The 22,285-nt window shown below is 37.1% G+C and overlaps 2 protein-coding genes across 3 annotated transcripts in view; one reads left to right on the forward strand and one right to left on the reverse strand.

Annotated features, from left to right (window-relative positions):
• The window catches only part of smim18 (small integral membrane protein 18), a 5,968-nt gene extending 5,016 nt beyond the window's left edge, over positions 1-952 (forward strand). Inside the window, exon 2 of the mRNA XM_044345545.1 lies at positions 1-952. This exon is cut by the window's left edge and continues 1,339 nt beyond it. The gene's annotated coding sequence lies outside the window, so the exon portion shown is untranslated.
• gtf2e2 (general transcription factor IIE, polypeptide 2, beta) overlaps positions 1-1,836 on the reverse strand; it is a 9,972-nt gene extending 8,136 nt beyond the window's left edge. The window contains exons 1-2 of one of the 2 annotated variants that reach the window (XM_044345542.1): positions 1,623-1,836; positions 967-1,131 (exon numbers count right to left, since the gene is read on the reverse strand). In XM_044345542.1, coding sequence (XP_044201477.1) covers positions 967-1,126 — 160 coding nt within the window. In that variant the 5' untranslated portion in view covers positions 1,127-1,131; positions 1,623-1,836. The remainder of the gene's footprint in view (positions 1-966; positions 1,132-1,622) is intronic. The other variant, XM_044345541.1, reaches the window with a different exon arrangement.
• Between the last annotated feature and the right edge of the window lie 20,449 nt (positions 1,837-22,285).

Here is a 22,285-nt window from a genome sequence, read left to right on the forward strand (position 1 = left end):
TCAAACACAGCCTTCAAAGTCTCAAAGGACTTACTGAGTGATGATTGTGTGTTGGCATTGAGATGTAATTACTTTAGTTTCTCCATCAGGTAATGAATCAGGTAAAATGCAGTTTACCAAAAAGTTAGTTTCTGTACAATCTTGTTGAACACAATCACATCACAATATGCTGGAAAATTAATGACAAAACACATCATTCATGGTAATGTCCTCGCTGCCTTATTATCTCATGACATTAGAGATTCAGTTAACTCAGATATTGTTTGGAATATTGGCAGGAATCTAATCTACACCATCTCATAACTGAGGTAGTTCGCTGGCTCAACGTAAATATACTAAAACTGAAATAATACAAAGAAAAAAATCAGCAAAACAATCTGACACTGGTAGATTTCAGGTGACCTCATTGATTGTCTCTAATTCTGCTGATCACAGAAAATTTAAATAAATATAAATTTTCTACATAAATAGACTAAAGCATTTTTTCACTTTCTGATGCATCACTGATACCAAATCTCCACTGTACAGACATCTGCCATCACAGTCTGAGGCTGCAACAACAAGGCACCACTGCTCAAAATCCAATTCTTACATGTTGGTTTACTTTGTTTAGATATAAAACACACAATGAAAAATGTTTGTTTCAAGCTGAATTGTGATGATTTAGAGAGGTATGAATGGGAGACACATTCAGATGTTGAGGATTAGAGGATGAAACATAGTTTAACAAAAATAACATCACAAAAGGTAGAAGCTGTTTGAGCTTTCTGCAAAAACTGGAACAACTTGGATTTGGTATTGTTTCAGCCAGTGTGATGACATTTAAAGACTGTACCAGCTGTAAACATGTTGAATGGTGTGATGGGCGTAGTAGTGCAACGACATCCTTCCACACAACACAGGAGAACTCATTCAGTGTAACAGTAAAACATGTTAGAATTGATCTATAGAGTGTGCTTCACTTACCGGCACTGTGTTTCGACCCGGAGGAGCTCTCCTTGTCAACTTTGGGCTTCTTCTTCTTGTGTGATCCAGAGTCTGAAGCAGCTGGTCTCTTCTCTACTGCTGGAGTAGACAGAGCTCTCTTCTTGAACAGCTCCCTCTCCCTCAGCAGAGCTGGATCCATTCTGCCTGACAGCACACAACATGTATTAAGACTTAAACAAGACTAAACAGAAGGTATTTAACTGGAGGTGTATCTGAGTTTTGTTGTTGAGATTGTTGAATCACATTTGAACAGTTGTAACTGGTGCCAGTAAACAACTGCTTAACTGGAGAGACATGTAGTGGGTTAAATATGAATATTAATGGTCAGCGATTCCACATTAAGTTTATTTGGCATCTATGAGGAAATGAAGCGAGATGTAACGGAGCCACTTCGTTTGCCAGCCGGGTACTAACGTTAGCTGACAACCAGCTAGCCAGCATGTGGTTGAGTCTGTGGTTGTCGTGTTATCGTCAAAATGCAAACTCAGAAAACAGCACTGGTCGACGTTATACATTACATCTAACTTTGCTGGCAACTTTAAACAATTGGACGACAAAACGAGGAAGCACAACGTTACTAGCTTGTCAGTTAGCTTAGTAATTTCTTCAACGTTTTCTCAAACTACTAACGTTACCTGACGCCGCTCCTGTTCTCAGAGAAAGTGACGGGTTAGTCCAGGAGGACTAAATACGGAGGATATATGCCAGAAATAAAACACTTCCTTTGATAAATCGCCGCTTTTGCCTCGTTCTTTCAGCAATGATTTGAGTGAACGTTAGCTAACTAACTTCATACACACAATATCTCAACTGTTTTCTCACGCTGCACTTCCGTTTCTTGTTCGATTTGTCGGGTATCGACAGACAATCCTTGCGTGACGTCATCGCCACAATTCCAAGGAAAAAAGGGGCAAAAATACAAAGAAATGTGTTATTTTGTGTTTGTATTTTGTGTTATTATTATGTGCTTTCTTATTTTATGGAATTCAATATTTTCAATATTTCAATATTTCATTTTATGTTCTTCATATGTATTTATGTTATTTAAATCTGCTTTGTATGTGTTTCTACTGTTTACCTGAATGTTTGTATATTATCTTTCTGTTCATAGACAAAAAAGTAAATTACCATTTTTACTCTGATCCTTCAAGATTTCACACATTTTTTCAGCTCTCTCAAATCTCTTCAAAAGAAAAAGGGTATATGTACAATCAATTATTATAATTACATTATAATATAAAACATATAGAATTGCCTTTATTTTGTTTTATTTTGTTTTTTGCCTTTTTACTGTAGGCTACTTGTATTATTATTATTATTATTATTATTATTATTATTATTATTATTATTATTATTATTATTATTATTTCATTGTCATTGTTCTTGTCCATCTATTTTGTATTTCCTGTTACAAGACTTGATTATGATTATAATTTCAATTCACAATGGTTAACATTTGGACTCTTATGAAACAGAAAGTGTTAGGATAAAAAAAAATCAATTAAAAAATACAAAAAATACCAAAGAAAATACCAAAGAATCAGTATACTATGCTAAAAGACAAAACAAATCAGCAGAAAAAGATAGAGTATATGATTCTAGGTTACAATAAGAGATGCGCCAACACATTTAGCTGCTTTCATATAAATAACAGTCTACATTATCTAAGAATTCATTGCAAGGACATATTTCATTCAGTCTTTCTAAAATATAAGTGTTTTGCTTTGGTTGATTAAGGAAATGCAAGATAACTGGTTCTCTATTCTTTTATTATTGATGGGATTAGGGTTAGGGTTACTCTTCATTCAGAATACTCAGTAGTACTGATGGGAATAGTTCTTTAGCCACTGCAACAATGATCATTTGATAGTACCTGCATCTCTTCTGCATGAATTCGAAATGAATCTGTAATAACTGAGGCTAAATTCTCCAGGGAGCAAACGGCACAAAGGCGCCACTTAGTGGTTCATTTAAGCTACCGCCTTGCACACACATTCACACCTCTCTCTCTCTCGTTTCTGCAGGTTGAACTAAAAATCTGATGGAACATTGAAATTTCACCAGAGTTGAAAATGTTTCAAATGGTTTGGGGCTAGAATAGTGCTGATCAAGTGAATATATCATGTAAGGTTCAGTATGAAAGAAAATCACCCCTGGCTTCCAGTAAAAGGTAACGTAATTCAACCTGAATTGTACCCAGAACAGACTGGTGCACTTTTAAATCTGGAGGAATTATCTGCTGACTGAAGAGCCATGTGGACTGCACTTTAATGGTTTTAAGGGAGAACATGGAGAGGCTTTCTATTCTGACTTTCAAGTTAATATTAAAATAAATATCTGTAGCTACATAGCATCAGATGGAAATGAATAAACAACCTGAGAGGAAATGAGAAAATGTTAATATTACAGAACCTCACACTATCAGGTCAATAACATTCACTATAAACATGTGAAACAACTTCACAGTTATTTTTGTATTGTATTTATTTATCGGGACAGTGTACAGTTTTTAACATAAATGATGCACTGTGCCAGATTTAGCTTCAAGTTAATTTTCATCTGCAGTCCCTTACAATTTAAAATATAGTAATATATACATATAACAGCACAATATTAAACAGTACAAAGCAAAAAACACACAAGACACACTACACTAAATACAATACTTTGACTGTAAACTGTAAAAATGCAGTTAGAATGGAAGAAAGTTTCTTCGAGTACAAAACTGACAAAACATTAGAAAAAAAAGCCTGAATGCAATAACAGGTCAGAATATGTTCAAATAAAGAACAAACATGACATCTGTGGTCTGATTATGTGAAAAATCCCAGATTGCAGTGATGAAAACTCGTGTTTTAGTTCTCTAGGGGTGAATACAAAGCTGCCTCACTTCTAAACTGCACTTTACCTTAAAACACTGTAAGTCATTCGCTGTCCTCTGGCACCTTCTCAAAGAAACATTCTACTCCCTAAAGGAATTAACTATTATGATGTGCCGATAGTGCAAATTTGGCCATGACGGGGGCTATAATCTCCTCTATGCTTTGATCAATAAATATGATGTAGCCTTATCACTACTCATTGCTTCCAAATATGTGCCGTATGGGAGGTTCTGCAAGTTGTAAAGGGCCATAACCTCCACGCAGTCGTTATGAAACTGAGTTCATCCAACTGAAGCTGGACTTTGCTGACTGAGGATGGAAGGCAACTCCACCGCTGGATAATCAGGTGAGAGAGGAAGTGAGATAAGACTGCAGTATAACCAGTATAACCAGTATAACCAGTATAACCAGGTCACCAAAGCAAATGGAGAGCTGAAGCACAATACAGTTGTATGTAAAAGTTTGGGCACACCTTGACGAATAACATAATTTGATAATCTTTTAATTGAAAAGATGTAAACACAGCCTCTCTAGAATATAGAACATTAATACATAATAATTACTTTTCATGTCATAAATGAACAAAATTAAAAACATCATGTGCAAAAGTTTAGGCACTTTATTCACTTTGTACTGTGATCAGATTGGATTTGTGTGTCCAGACGTCACTAGTCAGACGTATCTGCACACTTCAGCTGAATCCACATGTCCGGACTTTGCAGACGCATTCCTGGCAAGTCCACAAGTGACCTCAAGTGGACTTTCTGCAGACTTCCACAGAGTCCGCTTGGGCTCACCAGACTCTGCAGCAACAGGCTATAAAGTGACAATGTAAAAGAAAATAATAATACTACTTATTATTATCAATAATAAAAAACAATAATAATATTAATAATAATAGGGTATGTAACATATTTACTTTTAACGACATTTAACTTTTTTAACTTTTGTTGTGTAAATTAATTGATGTGGTGAGGTGTAATGTAGGCTACACACAGAGTAACAGACCTACAGGCTCAGTAAGTTGGATTTGTTTATTATAATCTGTTAAACTAGAAAGGCAACGGTTGGTTTTTGTCTGTAAACAATGTGAAGGTCCTCACTTGTGGATTTAATGTGGATATAATATTAGCAGCAGACATTCAGAAAAACACTTTGAAATGAGTTACAGGTTCAGGAATTTCAATTTATCTCCATGGAAACACTGGAAGTCTTGAGTCCCACACACTTTTATCCCCTTGTGGGCCGGCGCCAGCGCAGACTGAACGTTATGATGGTGAACATATCATGGTACATACGACTGGAGTCCACAAGTTATTGGGTGGAAATTTAGATTCAGTCTTTGTTTTAATGCTGGAGAAAGATATCACCAACTTATCTGCATGGGTTGCTGTGGTAACGATGGAAGCGTCAGTTGTCATTTTTGGGTGACCCCCCCAGTTTAAGTGTTGTTTCCCCTTGTGCCCCCAACCTGAAAATAATCTGGATCGGCCCCTGTGTTGCAGCCAGTGGAAACACTACACAGGTGGAGGGAAGAATGGATTCCAAACATCATGCTGTCTGTAAAAAGGCTGAAACGGAAAAGAGGACGACTTCTACAACAAGATAATGATCCTAAACATACCTTGAAATCCACCATTTTGGAACGGCCCTCACAGTCCGACAGACTTCAACATAACTGAAAATCTATGGGAGGATCTTAAAACAGCTGCATGCAAGACAGACCAAAAATATTGCAAAACTAGAAGCATTTTGTGAGGAAGAACTGGAGAAAATCCCAAAAACAAGAACTGAAAGAATTTTAACTGACTACAAGAAGCGTTTGCAAGCTATTTGCTAATTTTCTGCCAGAGGGGGTGTTACTAAGTACTGACTATGTAGGGCACCCAAACCTTTGTTTTTGTTGTTTTTATTTTTGTTCACCAAAATGTATTATTTTTCAAGGGGTGCTCAAACTTTTGCATAGCATACAACTGTAGAAGGCAGAGTGTGGAGCAGGACCGCTGCATGGAGCTCAGACTGTAACAGAGGGAACAGAGTGCAGTTTTCCTCCAGATTAGTTCTCAGTTCTTGCACACTCAAAGCTTTCATGCGTAGGTTAATTGGTAGGGGATTTACCATAAAAGATGTTCCCTCGTTTTATTCAAGAATTACACAGTAACTTGTTTGAGTCTCAAAGCTCTTTGGATATTTACATTAAAATGCCTTTCACATAATTCTTTTTTGGTGTGATTGCCTTGAGCAAACTGTAAGAATGTTTTCTTTATGAATTCAATTGCTTTGTCAGATGAGGTGGATCTGTCGGGTGATTTGTCATATTTAAGCCCCTAAAAACTTGGCAAATCTTAAAGATCCCCTCCAGATATCTTTTAAAATGTATATAAAACAGCCTACTTTGAATAATAATTTGTGTCTAATATGGTACAATTAGTAAAATGATCTTGTTAAAATTCTTAAAATTACATCTACTCCTTCTCCTTCATTAAATACTCTAGAATCTATAAATATGTAAATATTTTTCATTTCAAAGCTTTAACTGCTGGACACACAATGTCTCCTACTTGATTTAAAAGTAAATTCTCAGTGTAAATGCACTGAAGGTTCCAGTTTCCACATCACACTTGTGTAAGTTGCATACTGGACCACGATTGGCTCCAAACTAGTTGTGATGTCACAAATCCTGCTTTTAGGTACAGCCTTCCCCCTACAGCAGCAAACGAAGTGAAAACAATCTTCTAGTTAAACTCGACACAGTGAAGCTCAAACATTCAACTGAAGGAACAATAACAAAAACACATTTTTGAGTGGAGGGGGGCTTTAAGTATTTTATTCATGACTAAATAAACAACATCAAAGGAAAACAAAGATCTTTAAGTATTATTTATGAAGAGTTATCACTTGAAAATTCAGCTAATCTGCTTTAGCAACACTGTGTGGGTTTGATTTTCTCAAATTGACACTGACCAAAATCCTGCTAAATATTGATTGGTTCAAATCAGTGAGACGGACTGTAGGGGAAAAAATGGATAAAAATAACTAATTAAATTAAAACCAGGCTAAAAAAGTGCACAGCACACAGATACTGTACCTTTTCCTGCCCCCAAGCTGAACTGGAAATGTCCAAAACAGTTTTCCTTGTCCACTATCTGGATATCTCTCATGTATTTGTTATAAGGATGTTAGTACGTGCATGCGAGCAGGGTGCCACAGCTCCCTGCTTACTTTGTTGGATTTAGTTTTTGATCTGTATTGTATTTGCATTTAAAAGCCCTGCTAGAGTTCTTTATCCACCGTGAAACACACTATGGAATGTAAAGTGTATTATCAGCTACTCCACAGGGATATGAAAATTTGGAGTGTGTGTTTGTGTTTGTGTGTGTTAGCTGGACATTTCTGATATAAACTCATCTTATCTTATATCCGCCATCTGTTCCTGTGCCTTCATATCATGCTGATATTAAAAAAAGCTTAGTATGATCTCTGGTGTGTTTGCGTGTGCGGACGGGTGGGTGGACGCGAGTCCTTGGCTACGCATATTATTCCAAAATTTATGCTCGGTCCTTGATTCACTCTTCATGCCCAGGTACAGAACAGAAAAACAGGCATCCATCAATTCACCCAACTTTCAGATGTTCATGCGGATCATAGAAAAAATTAGCATCTCCAAAACTCCTAATTAATGATTCAGCAGGCCAGTCAAAGAAGTGAGCCCACATGAATGATTAAAAATGTGCTAACCTAATTTAGGGCCTAATCCATAATAGATGAATTACACTGTTTAGTTATAGCAGAGAGCGAATGGAAGAGAGAGGGAGAAGATTTAGACATCAGAGAATACTGAGACTTGCAAAGTGACAAACACAAATTATTCTGCTTCAGATGGCTCGACCTCACCACTTCAACTGCAATCCGCAACAACCTGTGCAAATCAAGGTATAAGCATGGCCAATTAGACCGATGCTGTCACTCTGGAGTGAACTGAACCGGAGACTAAATTTGATCCATTTTCTGAGTCACCATGTCCTATTTATTCATTTGGACCTTGTTCAGTTGTTTTTCACCGCTGAAATTGTGAGAGACAGCCATTTATTAGCAGGTTTGTGTGTGCATATACAAAAGAGAGATGAAAAAATGTGTTACTGTATGTACAGTAGAGCGAGAGCGAGTAATACTGTAATCTAGAGGTGAGGTGTAATATCACAGAGAAGAGACAAGTGAAGTCCTGGAGCTGCAGCCAACCAGTGCAAATCCCTGTGGAGGAGAAAATCTCAAAGTGACAGCTTTCAATTACAACAGTATGAGAAAGTGTGTGTGTATGTGCGTGTGTGTGTGTGTGTTACCTGTCAGCACTTCACTGACAGTTCGATGTCACAGCCTCTGAATTGAAAGAACCTCATGTACACACGAGAGAGCGACACAGTTCCTGCCTCGTTTTCTTTTTTCTTTCTCTTTGTCTCATTCACACGTTTGTCTGTTCTGTATCGTCAGATGTCTGGGTCGAACTGCTGGTGGACCTAAACCCAACGACAGAAGAGTGTATGTCATGGATATAGATGGTGTTTTGAAGCCTTTACTTAAAGGAGGCAAAGATCACAAGTGACTAAACTATAAGCGAGGATTATGATCATGTATTTGTTTATTTTATTTAATAATGTAAGGGACAATACAGATGTACAGTACATAGGCTGTCTAGCTAAAGCTTATTTGCAGTCCAACCTCTGGTTAGCCTTCCAGTTGAAAATTCTGCCAATACAAATAAACCTGACCAGTGTCACTATCTGAAAATACACTACATGGCCAGAAGTATAAGGACATCTGGATAAAGTATGTGGAAACATGAACCTTACACCAATATTTGACTGTTGAACTCACATCATTCACAAACTACGGGCTGTAATCTGCTCCTCTGAGCAGGGATTTGCTCTAATTCAGGAACCAGATAATTGAATCCTGATGCTTGAATTCAGCATCACAGTTCCTCCCGCCGGTGTTCAGCGGGGTTTAGGCCGGCGCTCGGTGCACGCCAGTCAAGTTCATCCACACCAAACTCAGAAAACCATTCTTATTACGGGTCTCACTTTGTGCAGGGCATTGTCATTACGACACAGGAAAGGGTCCCAAAAAACTTGCCACAAAGCACACACACTATATTATTGTAGTACTATGATTTCCCTTAAATGGATTTAAGGGGCCAAGCCTAAACCATGAAAACCAGCTCCTGATACAAGTGTGTGTAACATACTTTTGGCCAATTATAATATCAATAGCAGCTTTACGTCATGTAGGAGTGATGTTTATGACAATAAATCAATAGTTCAGGTCAATTATATCCAACACTGAAATACATGTAAATTCAAGATGCTAATTATTCATTTTGTGAGCAAACTGTCAGAATTATGCTTAATATAAATAAGTAATTATTAGCATCTCAATTTGCAGTGGCATCTTGTATTTGCAAACATTTTACCTTTGAAATTAGTGCAAGTGCCAAATGCTGTTTTCCAGTAATGAGATAACGACGTGGAGAGGGAGGGAGGGATTTTGGAATTGAACTCTAAAATTACAGTGTCCACATGGTGGCAGTAGCACAGCATTATTTCCTGCTTCAGCCTGGTGAGTGACTCATCGAACAACAGGAGCTGCAGCCTCTCAGACAGACAGAAGAGATAAAAACAGCCAAACCTGCTGTATTGACCCCAGTCTCAGGGCTGCAGTTCATCTGCTAACCTTTCAGAATGAAAAGCACACCGCGGCTGTAGAAGCATCCAGATTTCCTTGTTAAATATAAATAGAGAAGATCATGGGACATAGCACGTCTAATAGAGAAGACGTAGGGGTCTGACATGCTGTCACGCTCCGAACCAGACCATGCAGTCTGCGGCTTTGTTCACACACTTTTTAGCGTGACTTTTCCTCAAACCTTGCATCAAAGAAATCAATGATCTGATTTTGACTGACTGGTGAGGAGTGCAATGGTCAAGCCAAGCAATCCTTTGCTAAACCTGACAATTTAAAAGAAGGAAGAGATGCCTCTTAAGGATTTTGAACAAGCTCGCTTGCTGTGAGGCATCGTTATGTAAGACAGCACAGGCACTAAAGGATGGGGCAGAGTTTTGTTGCTGAGGCAGTTTTTCAACTATTCTGTACTTTGTAGCAGAAATAGTGTCCCAGAATGAGTCTTATAGGCTTGTGAATGTGAGATGAGGAATAACATTAATGCATTATTCTGCTGTTTATGTAACTTGGAGAGGGGAGATTCTCATGAATATACAGCCAGGGTTAAAGGCTCTCCATCCATTTTCCTCTTATACACTCACAGACAGGTCTTTATAACTATACTTGTAAGGACCTTCATTGATTATATTTATCGCTTTAGCTTCATTTCCTAATGTCAACCTTCATGGGTACATGCTCTTATCCTATCCATGTGTATGCACCTACCTGCATCTGTGTGGTACTACTAGATGCATAGATGTGTGGTTGTGTGGGTGGCTTCCAATCGCTATTGAACAGCCAGGTGAAACGAGTTTGCAGTGTCCAAACCCAGTAGGGGTAAACTAATCCTGGATCCTGATGTTAATCTGAGTATTGAGCTTCTGTGTGGGGGGGCCATGCTGACACCTGATGGTGTGGAGGTCAAAGCTGTGTGAGTGTGAGTGTGTGTGTGTGAGTGATGCTCCTCTTGCCCTTTCCAAATGTCACAGAAGGGCCAACTCCTGAGGAGCGGGCCCATAATGTGGGCCCACACATTATGTGTGTGTGTGTGAGTGTGTGTGTGTGTGTGTGTGTGTGTGTGTGTGTGTGTGTGTGTGTGTGTGTTTGTGTGGGTTGTGATAATCTTCAGCATTAAACCCTTCAAACGCATCATATCTACTGATGTTTGTGTCTGTGCGTGCGAGAACACACACGCACGTTTGTTTGCGTGTAGCTCTCTCTTCTGCATCCCATTCTCTATTCTCTTATTGCATCTTTAATAACCGTCGTCCGCAGTACAGCGCAGTTCACAAAGTCTTCAAAACATCTGCTTACCACAAAATTTCAAAATAGATTTTGATATATTTTTCCCAAGTGTTTCATAGGAATGTCTTGATTTATATGCATGAACAGCACTACTTTCCTAAAGTTACAAACAAGAGATTCAGAGTTCCACTCTGCAAGGCTGTCAAGTGTCATCTTATTAAATGAATGGAAGAGCACTATTTTCTAATACACTGACCAGAATTTGTGTGGCCATAACCACTGTCGTATTCTATGAAATAATTAGTTCACACATGAATAAAAACATTGTCCAATTCAACATGAACAATCTGCAAGCTGGGCTCAGCTTCATGAATCCCCATTTTTGTTTTCACCTAAATTTGTTCCATACCCATGTGACTAATGTGGGTGAATATAAAAAAAACAAACAAACGAGTGCTCCATGGTGCTGTATCCAGGCTAGCATTGTCCGCCTACAGTCTGTCACTAGTCGGTCCTTTTCTATTCCTCATGGCATAAAAAAAACAATTAGCAAAGCCACATTGTTTGCTTGAGAATTGTTGACCATTATTGCCAAAAAGAAACAGAAAACGTATGTGTCAAGCAGTGCTTTATGATGCTAATGTTTATCTTTTTCATGGGGACTTTTCAGCAGCACATCATTTTTGCCAGCTGGGAGTGCGCAAAACATGCAGCAATGAACAACAGCAAACAAGCAATGTTTGATGTGTTCCTTCTCTTCTCCTCTCATTGTTTGTGCCTCATTTTCTATTTTGTCTCTTGTTTTTTGAGGTTGATTTCTACATTTGAAAGAGAGGTGTTTGTGTTACAAACACTGATTATGTTGTCCAGAATTTCAGGTATAATACAAAATTGATTTCCTCTTTAGACACCACAGTAAGATATGGTTTTCACTCAATTTTAGCCAGAATAATAAAATGATTTGAGTCACAGCAGATCAAACTACATGGCTCACACTGAGAGACACCTGAACTCTGTTTATAAGCTTTAAATTTCAAAAACAATATGAAAAACAATTCAAATGTGTCCATATTTCATTAGTTCTTTCTGATAAAAAGGCCCCTATTTACAGCTTTTAGAGTCAAACTCTGCAGGGAACTGGAAGTGGTGGTGGTACTGATGGTAGGGGGTCGCACAAAGAAAGCCAAAGCACAGTTTATAAAATAGTTTCTATGGCAATGATTACACAACGGGTTGTCTTACTCATGGGCAGAACCCATAATGATGGTGTTTGAAATCTTACAAACTGCAAAATACTGTCATTATTAGAGAAACAAAACTCCCACCACGATGCAACTGACAAATTACTATTAGAGGCACCACAGCTTTAAGGTTTACCAAGGAAATCAAATACCTTATCAAAGAAAAAGATACAGCACTAATGATTTATAGAATATGTTTCCCTCATATTATTCAGAAGATACAGAATGGTTAGAGGATGTGTCAGGTGATAATCTATATTTTTCTTATTATTAATAAAATGCATATAAAGTGAAAACCAACCATGAAGCCTGATACAGCTTCTTCCTCTGAGCCACGGACCTCAATTATTATCCATAAACTATTAAAAACACAGTAGTGAGTCATACTCTCTCACTGGGTGACATGTTTCTTCATTATGATGAATAGGTACACTGTTTATTTTTAAGGAATCCCATTAAATACTCACTAACCAACCATGTTTCCTAGAAATTATCTTTATACCACAAATTTGCGACAGATAATATGTTTTCTTAGAAATATAACGTCCGCCAGATTATGAATTTTTAGCAAGGAAACTTTGGATGTTTTTTCAAAGCCACAAAATGTTGATACTGAATGAAATTAGTAAAATATTCCCTGACAACGCATTTCATTTGTTATCCTATAATATCCTCACTTGCAATATTATATCAGCTTGTAGCGTAAAAGCATGATTATTCTTTCTTTATGTTTAGGGACTCACAGCAGCTGCTTAGGGAGAGATCGTATTCTTACTTAAATAATGAAAACACTAAATTGAAGCTGACACAGGATATGTTGAATTTTTCTTAACATTTAACTGAAACCACAACATTTTCCTAACGTTAACCAAAGTGCTTTAGTTGCCTAAACCTAAACACACACACAGGACACGTGATGCGAACGTCGAGTATCACAGTCCCACAACTCCCACAACTCCCACAACTCCCACCACTCCCACCTCCCTGTGTCACCAAAATGCAAGGCAAGTTTATTTGTACAGCACCTTTCAGCAACAAGGAAATTCAAAATGTTTTACACAAGGCATTAAGACAAGATATAAAAGAAACACAAGACAATATAAAAAGACACATTTAAATAGAATTTAAAACAGTTATAAATAAATAAAAATAGAAGATTAAAAACTGAAGTGGAAGACATGGAACTTACTTCACTGGATAAATGTTCCTAGTGAACAAAATCTAGGTAGCAATTACATTTGCCATTGAAACATATTTGGGAAAACAAATTAGTAGCGTATTGTAATGTCTTGCAGATATACAGTTGCTCGAGCATACCAAATGTGTATTAAGCCACTGCTCAAAATTAATTGCACTATTTATTGCTGTTTGAGTAACATTTGGTAAAATCTAATTGCAAAGCTGTTTTAAGAAATTACAGAGCCTTTTTTAAAAAAAATAAAATGTTATATTTGTGACTAATCTTCAAATACTTGTTTGTCTTGATCTTTTCAAGGGAAATTGTTGACCATAAGAAAAACAATGAGCCATTCTTGGCACATCATTTCTGTATTCGTAGTATTGTTACTGTTAATCACTAAATAAATGACCACAACTGCACAGTTCCACTAAAGCTTCTCATATCCACTCATCTGTTACCGCTCTGGGCCGTCTCACATTCCTCTGATGGGTTCGCGTGGATCATTTTAGCTTCCCAACTCCACCAAATGGACTCTGTGGCAGCAGATGTCGTGGGAACACGAACGGTCAGTCATTTGTGTGTGTGTGTGTGTGTGTGTGTGTGTGTGTGTGTGTGTGTGTGTGTGGGTGTGTCTGTTTGTGTTTGTGTTAATTTATTCAGGAATTCCCATGATATCAGCTGGCACACATTACTTTCCCAGCCTCTCTCATAATCCTCTTCCCTCTTTATAAATGTTTCCCAGACTAAAATAGAAAACCAATTGAATAATGAAGTACAATCTGATACAATACTTCACATATTTTCCCTCTTATCATCCCTACTAATGAGGCAAACACGGTAGCGTAATAAGCTGTTTAGGTTGGACATTATGTATAATTTAAAGGGCATTCCTTTGGAAACTGTAGAAGAGACTTATTTCATCCAGTATCTCTGTATTTGTTTAAATCATATTTAACCTTCATCTTAGCAACATATTTAACAACAAGGACTACTGACTGGGGTCTCTGGGGATCCCAAGAATTAACTACTGTAAGAAACAACCATCATAGCAAATTGTTAACTTATTTCTTCTCATAACATTATTAGTTATGTAATAAATGTCATCTGAAAAAAAACATAATTTTAGGAAAGTTACAGTTAATTTCCATATTGTGTAAAATGAAAATATATACTTTTCTTTAATACAAATTGCAGCTTTTATCCTAAGTACAATCTTTCCACAAAGCCCTCCAAATGACTGACAGAGGGCCCCTACCTCCCTGAGTGTGTGATACTTTAAATTAGGACCCATGGAAAACATGAACTCAATAAATAGTTCCATCTATTAAAACTGCATAGGCGAGTGCGTTTGACTGCGGTCCCCCAGGTACAATATATTGGTATTTTTAAAAAGAAAAGAGAAACAGAAAACAATGAAATGAAGTCATTAGGAACACACTGAACGACAAAGTCATGAAAAACTAGAATGACAGAATAAATTATCTGTGAGATATGACAGAAAGTCTTCCTCTGTGGTCTGCGGGGACCCCAGTCAGTAGGATTAAGGTTAAGAGTGTAACGGGTAACATTTTTACTGTACCAATAGGACAAAATAAGCAGGCTATATCATATATCCACAAAATTCATGTTCCAGCCCATATTGTCATTTGGAAGCATTATTTCAGCACAGCATTAACCAAAAAATACAACACTGTTGTTCTTTAAGTCAGAAACCAGTGAAGTATATTTTAAGAGTTTTCCACTTAATGATTTCAGTTGAATCATTGTTTAGTTTGGTGTACATTCACTCATTTCTGTTATGAAAATGTGACTATTATTTAGTCATTGTACATCACTATATAGCTTCTGTCAAAGAACAATTGATATGATTTACAGATAGTAATTTACAGAAAATGGCAATTCAGGAATGTGCCACAACAAGAAAGAATAATGATCAATACTGCCGAACATTATGTTGAGGGACATTAAAAACTTTAACTTTAAAAACTGATGTTGGTTCACAAGAACAATAATGTACATTTTTGTTTGACTAGACTGTCTCAGCATCTTTTAGGCCTCTGTTGTTTCCATCTTGTTTGTTGTGTTATCTGTCAATCACTCATGTGAACAAGAGTCATTGATTACTTAATGTCCTTTTAAAGTTCTATTAATTGATTTTGTTGGCCAACTGTGGGCAGCAGACCAAGGTGTGAACAATTCATCATCTGATATTATCACCTGGTTTTAGGTATTACACCTATGGTTTTTATGGTGTTTTAGCAACATAATCTGTCTTTTGGAGTTGTGTTTCTTTCCACCTGATGAATGTAAGTCTAATAGTCACTGTTAGTCTAATAGTCACTCTCCTTCCAGCTGTTTGTACCAAATGTCTCTTTTGCTTGCTAGATGCTCCACTATGTTCACCAGCCAGCCACTATTTGTCTGTCTGTCATTTGGTGCTCAGCAAGTAGTGGGCTTATCAAATGTTTCTTTTTGCTGGAAATGAGGTTTATAAAAGAGAAGTTTGCAGGCTGGAAAACTGAGCCACAATTATCTATGACTTTGTCACTACTCTCATTCTCCATCTCACTCTGTGAATGTCACAAAATTTCATGATAACGCATTAAATAGTTGTTGAGATATTTCAGTCTTGACCAAAGTAGTAGACCATCTGGCTGATCAACAGACCAAAATTATCATAAAATTATTGAGTGCAGATTTAAGCAATTTATAGGCTCTAAGGATATTAATCGCAACATTGGCAGAGTGATGACTAAAATCCACAATATTCAGATCAATTTAAATAGGAACGAAGTGCATGTTGTTGCATAATGAAGACAGTCATCTGAAGTTAGTGCTCTGGCCTTGGAGGCTGAATGTGGAGGATCAAGCTCTCTTCCAATTTGGGTTGAGATTTAATGGTCATTATAATGAGATGATTGCCTCTGTCCAGCGTTCCCCCCTCCTTCCACACTCCCCTTCATCCCTCTTTATTGGAATTTCCGCAGCACGTTAAGCACATGCAGCTGCAGAAGAAGACGCTGCAATAACTCATTCACTGCATCCAAATACATAACACCTTACTGTGAAACCAGACAAACACACACACACAGAATGAGGGAAACGGACAGAAAATAAGGCAGATAGATTTGTATGAAAAATACTTATTTGAGCATTTCTGTCCGTGAGTTACAAAGTCTGTATGTGAGTACACACAATACTGGATGCAAGTGCGTTTCCATGCACCTGTTTTTATGCACATTTTCAATCTGCGAATAAGTGGAAATGCCAGATATTCAAAATAAAAAGGATAAAATATCACAAAAACGTTTTTATGCATGGCTGATGAAAAGAGAGTTTGGCAAAGTAAAATGGAAAACAGACAAATAAATAGCGAAGCAAATAGTGAATAAATCTTGACATACATGAAGCGTGTAATTTAAACGTCACTCAAGCTTCTGCTATCAGATCTGTGTGGACCAGTAAGGAGACTGTAATGTTTCTCAAATTAATACAAAAACAAAAATAAATATATAATATAATATATAATAATATAATATTCAGGTTTTCCACATGATTTTCCATTGTTTGAGGTTTGACTCTTTACATTTTATCTCTTTATGTACTCTTCTTCTTCAATGGTTTATTGGCACCAGACTGAAGAATTAGTATCACAAACTGTTTATCTTGATGAGGATAACTCCTAATATTTGAAATATTTGACATTCATTTGCATTTTCTTTTGCCGATATTCTGGAAAAAATTTGGTTAAAATATGTGCTTGACGGAAACTTAGCTTCACCTCATAGTGTGATAACTCATGAGTTTCCTCTTTGATCAACCTGTCAACTTCCAGCTTGCTGTTACATTCTAGATGTTAATTAAAGCAAATGATGATACTAAAATTGACTTCATTCTCTGTGTCTCTCACCCTTTCCTCATCCTCTCAATATTCCTTCTTCTCTCCTGTTGCAAAGTTAACACCACAGTTCCTGTTCTCTCCCTGTCTTGCTTTCTCCATCTCACTCTCCCTTTCTCCCTCGCTGAGCCGGGGTGTTTGGTGTAGGCAGTGGTGATATCTCAGTTGTGAGTATTCTTAGTCTCTCTGAAGAGCTCCACTTGTAAACAAGTCACGCCACTGTCAGAGAAGGAGGTAAAACCAGCCGTGAGAAATGGGCATCAGTTGGGGGGTGGGGGTGGGAGGGTGGATGTTGAGACTGTTGATATTGAGTCTTTCTTTAATGAAAGATATGGGGATGTACTAAATGTATGTGCTGATACCTGAAACTTGGATTGTGCTACATGAGTGGATTAAGACGTTTATAAATTGCTATTGTTTGGGAGGCTCTTTATGCTGGTTACATATTGTAATCCTTGTGTTGGGAGCAGGAACGTGCACAGATAAACCTCAAAGGGGGTTTGAGCCTTTTTGGCCTCCTAGAGAGAAAGTGCCCCTTTTCTGGGGTGTTTTTTTTTTAAATGAATAAATAAATTCCTGTTATTCCTGCTACATCCAGCATGATACAACAATAGCTGACAGAGAATTTATATTAGTATATGTTAGTGTCAACAGTTTACTATGAGGTAAAGTGATTGTAGGTGATGGAACTCAGTAGCGTGGAACTAATGTTCGGTGTGTGTGGGGGGGGGACTGTCATCTCACATCACATGCAAAGCGGGTATGGATACTATCACATAACACGTTTCTCCAAGTTGTTTAAGTTAGTTATAAAGTTGTGAAAAAGGTTTGCATCTCTATCCTCCACAAACTACAAGATAACAATGATATGATGCACTAAAGAAATACGCTTTCCTCCCTTCTGTAACAAGCAGCCAGTGAAGTGCGTTCAATGTTAAGTTAGCTAAATTGATCTGCATTAACTATAGTCACCAGTGATGTTGTCATTGTGTTTGTGTTATTAATGTCAGATATTAAAGTAACAGTAAACATACATATTTCCTTTGTTTGTGTTATGTTTGCTCAAAAGGTGAATATGTATATCAGGACAGTGAATGCAGTTACATTTACATGAATGTTGAATGTTAACTGTTTACTAAATGTCATTATAAATTTAGGCAAATAGTTAAGTTCAAGTATCTTTTTTCAGTATGCGGGAGGGAGAGAAGGGATGAAGGAATGTTAACTGTTAAATTCTTTTATAAACCAGTGTCTAATCTAAAGCTGTTGTTTTTTAGAATTGTGGCTTAAATGCACGATATCTTCCAAGCCTCGGTATTATGATATGATACGTGAATTATATTAAACTAATCTGTTGGCACATAGTAATAGTGTCTTAGCCATACAATATTAACATCTTCTTATTGCCTGTTATTACTGAAGCAATTATGCCCTCTATGGAGAGGTGGTAAGAGATGAATACAGAGGCAAGAAAAGCAGCCATGCAGCCAGAGGAAGTGCATCTTTGTCAGCAGTATTAAGCTGAGCTTCTGGATGTCAGTCAGAGGGCTACAATAGGTAAGAGTTGGGACGGTTAACATGTGAGAAGAATTGACTGTAATACACTTCATTTCTTTGCATGTATCATTAATTAACTGTCATGTAGCAGTGTTTGAACCAACCTCAGTCATGGGTTTGTTTTAAATACATACATCTTAATAGCCCTTTAACATTGTCACAAAAGTAGTCATTCCAGGCATGTATTTATTTAATTATTTGCAAAAATTGCCTTTTATGATTTTGGGCCCCTGCCCTTGTAACATCCTCTGCACGTCCCTGGTTAGGAGCACAGTTATGGCTCTTTAATGGTGAACAGTCGGCTGTCCTGTGGATTCGGCATCTTTTTTATTATTTTTTATTTTTGTATGGTTGGCATCTAAACCCCTGAGCCACAGAGACACGCCAAGGTGTGCTTTATTTTTTAGTGTGGCACACTTTATGAGTTGCACATCTTTAAATTAAAGAAAGGTGTCCTTAAAATTAAGTGGCATCTTTAAATGAAAGCAGGGACGAAACAGAAATCGTAAACTTTCAAGGATGAGAATTAGTGATTATTTAACACTTTAGCAAAAAGAATGACATTATGTAAAATTTTAAATCCTCCTAAAAATCATATTAAAATTAAAAAAGCTGACTAGATGATAGACTAATGACACATATGCCAATTATGTATTGGTATTTAAAAAATATTTCACTTTTTTTTACTAATTGTTTTTTAAGTGCACAATTTAAATGTAAATTTATTTAATCTCTTAATAACTTGTTTCAATATATCAATTAATTAATCAATTATAATTAAGTACTGAAAAAGTCTATAATTATTTCAACAGCACACACCCCCATAAAAATTGCCCCCAAGGGACGTAAAAGATACGAGTTTAACTGAATGACTGGAATCAACCTTGGTTGTTTGAAGCAGCGACGTCTCCGTGATCGGCTACGCGTCTCTGACTGAGTCACTGTCACAACAGATGGCCGCTGTTCAAAGAGACAATGCTGATACTGAACAAGACTTTCCATTTTTTCTGGTCATTGAGAAAAAATGGAGGATGTACTTTACAGTGAAACAGCTGTGTGTGTGTCTGTGTGTGTGTGTGTGTGTGTGTGTGTGTGTGTGTGTGTGTGTGTGTACTGTATGTGTACTTTAGCATACAGAAATGTGGTGTGCTCTTGTATTCACTGCAAATCAGCCTTGGCAGCTTGTTGCTGTAGAACATTGCAGTGAATTAAAAAGGAGCTCACTTTTCTGTCCTTTTACAGTAGAACGGACACTTTTTTAAATATAACACATGTAAGGTGTTTGTAGTCAATAATTGCCTCAGTGACTGTTTAATTAGGACTAATTGAATTGATTAAACTAAACATATTTTTTAATCACTGTCTTTTTCTTCCTCCGTTTAGACACATCCTAAAAAAGACATGTAAATGTATAATGTATGATGTGCTTTAAATCTTTCTGTATAGCTTCGTGGCTTTTTTCTGGCTTCAAAGATAAGAACTTATTTTATCACTTGTCATCATTGCACAAGAAGCTGTGTAAGGGCACAGCATGCATCATTTATATTTATTATATACAAGACTCCAAATATTAATGTGTTCCTCTGTAATGCTAGAATAGAACAAATAAATCAGTAAGCAATTGCATGACATTTCATTGTTGAAAATATACCGAAATTATTGTTATTAATGGCTACTTGGGTATAAATGAAACAATACTGTACATTTTTCAACAAGGCAAGCCAATAAAAGAGCCACAGGAGATGTAAGGTGGCTGTGATTTTAATTTTTTAAACGTCTAACACTTTTTCTGTGACCTCATGCATTGCTGAAGCACTTTCTGAACCCAGCTGGGCTGAACGCATCTTCTGTGCTTCAGACACGTCAAATTCACAACTTCTGCCAACCAGCCTCGGCTCCCTCTCTCCCTCTGTCCTTTTAACTCCTGCTTTTTAATATCACTTTCACTTTTGCTATCTTCACGCATCTCTTAACGCAACCATCTCTCTCACTCTCTCTCACGCACACAGGCACACACACACTCTCAGCGTCTCATTTCCTCACATATGCAGCAATCTTTTCAAAATCACTTCCTTGATTCACATCTTTGCCCTCCCCATTTATGAACACTTTATTGAGAAGCAGAGAGGTGGCAGAAAAACAGACATAATTGCCCAGGGTGGTAAGTTATTGGAAAATGGATGAATTGCTTTCTTCAGGTAAGAGCTGTGAGAGTGTTAGGAATAAAGAAGACTCCTTAATAACGCTGAAGGTCAGGTGCAGGGATGTTGAGGAGTGATTTCTGTATGCTGCAGCAGTATAGGGGATGAATAAACACACAGAGCATTTTTCTCTCTCTCTTTCTATATATAGTGTGTGTCTGTGTGTGTTTTTGAAGACGTGCATTTGTGTGTATTGGGCATGTGTGTTTGGGTGTGTGTTGTGCGTCAGGGATTGGGACCGCTGATATTGTTATTCTTTGCCAGCTGGGCTTGGATGACTAATTTAGACCTTCTTTTAGAGGCATAGGCTCTTTTAGAGTGCTGCGCCTTTATCGAAGAGAGTCGGGATGTTCACAAGGTTTCTAGTGCTGGTATAGTTTTAATGAAACCACTTTTACATTTTTGTGGCACCTGCAGCTGCAAGTGGAAACTTTTCAGTTTCTTTTTTTGTCTTGTTGCTTTATGAGCAAAATAAGGAGAAACATTCTTATGATTGGAAAACGTATGACATGGATGAATTTATACAACACATATTTATGGGTAATATTTATTTAATGAGAATGTCAACACAACATTGTCAATATAGCTATAAAACCAGAAAACCATTGAATGTACCATAAAACAAACAAACAAACAAGAAAGATTAGACTCTAAAATGCATTTCTGAACCAGGCTGGCTAACTGCCCATAGCAAGAGTAATTTCTACTGACTATACCATTTAGCTAGGATCAAATATTTGTTATTGTCTGTTCTCTCCCTGAAAGGTTGACTCTATACCGCGACTCTATTGTTAACCTAGTCAATAATGATCATTGTCTAACAGGTAAATGTAAATCCAAGCAGACTGGAGCAAAATGATCTGTTTGGGAGAGACTATCATTAAGCCCATGGCCTGTTAGCTAAGATATAGGCCTCATATATTCATGAAAACAAACACACAAACAAAACGTGTGTGTAAACAAAGCAACAAACCCAATTTTCTTATTTCTTACTAAACCAACACTTTTGGGACTTTCATTAAAGAACAAGTGAATCTTAATGCTTTATTAACATAAGCAAAAAAAAACACTTTTTGTAATATAGAGACAGGACTCCTGGTTAAGTTGTCGGTATTTTCTATGAAATCAGATGAGACCTTTGACAAGAACCACATTTAATGCTGTGCTAAGAGGTTGCCAACCAAGATAAGTACAGCTGAAGCAATAAACACCTGCTGAGTTTTCTCTGCGCATTGATTGTTATTTTGAACTAGTGTTCACACTATTAAGCTCACAGTGTGCCCTAAATTGACATGATCCCGACCTATAAGTAATTATTGATTTCTCACTGTAAAAAAATGTTATTAGTAACATCTGCTATGTAAACACCCCACCTGGAA

Source organism: Thunnus albacares, chromosome 3 (assembly GCF_914725855.1).
Source record: "Thunnus albacares chromosome 3, fThuAlb1.1, whole genome shotgun sequence".
Taxonomy (NCBI): domain Eukaryota; kingdom Metazoa; phylum Chordata; class Actinopteri; order Scombriformes; family Scombridae; genus Thunnus; species Thunnus albacares.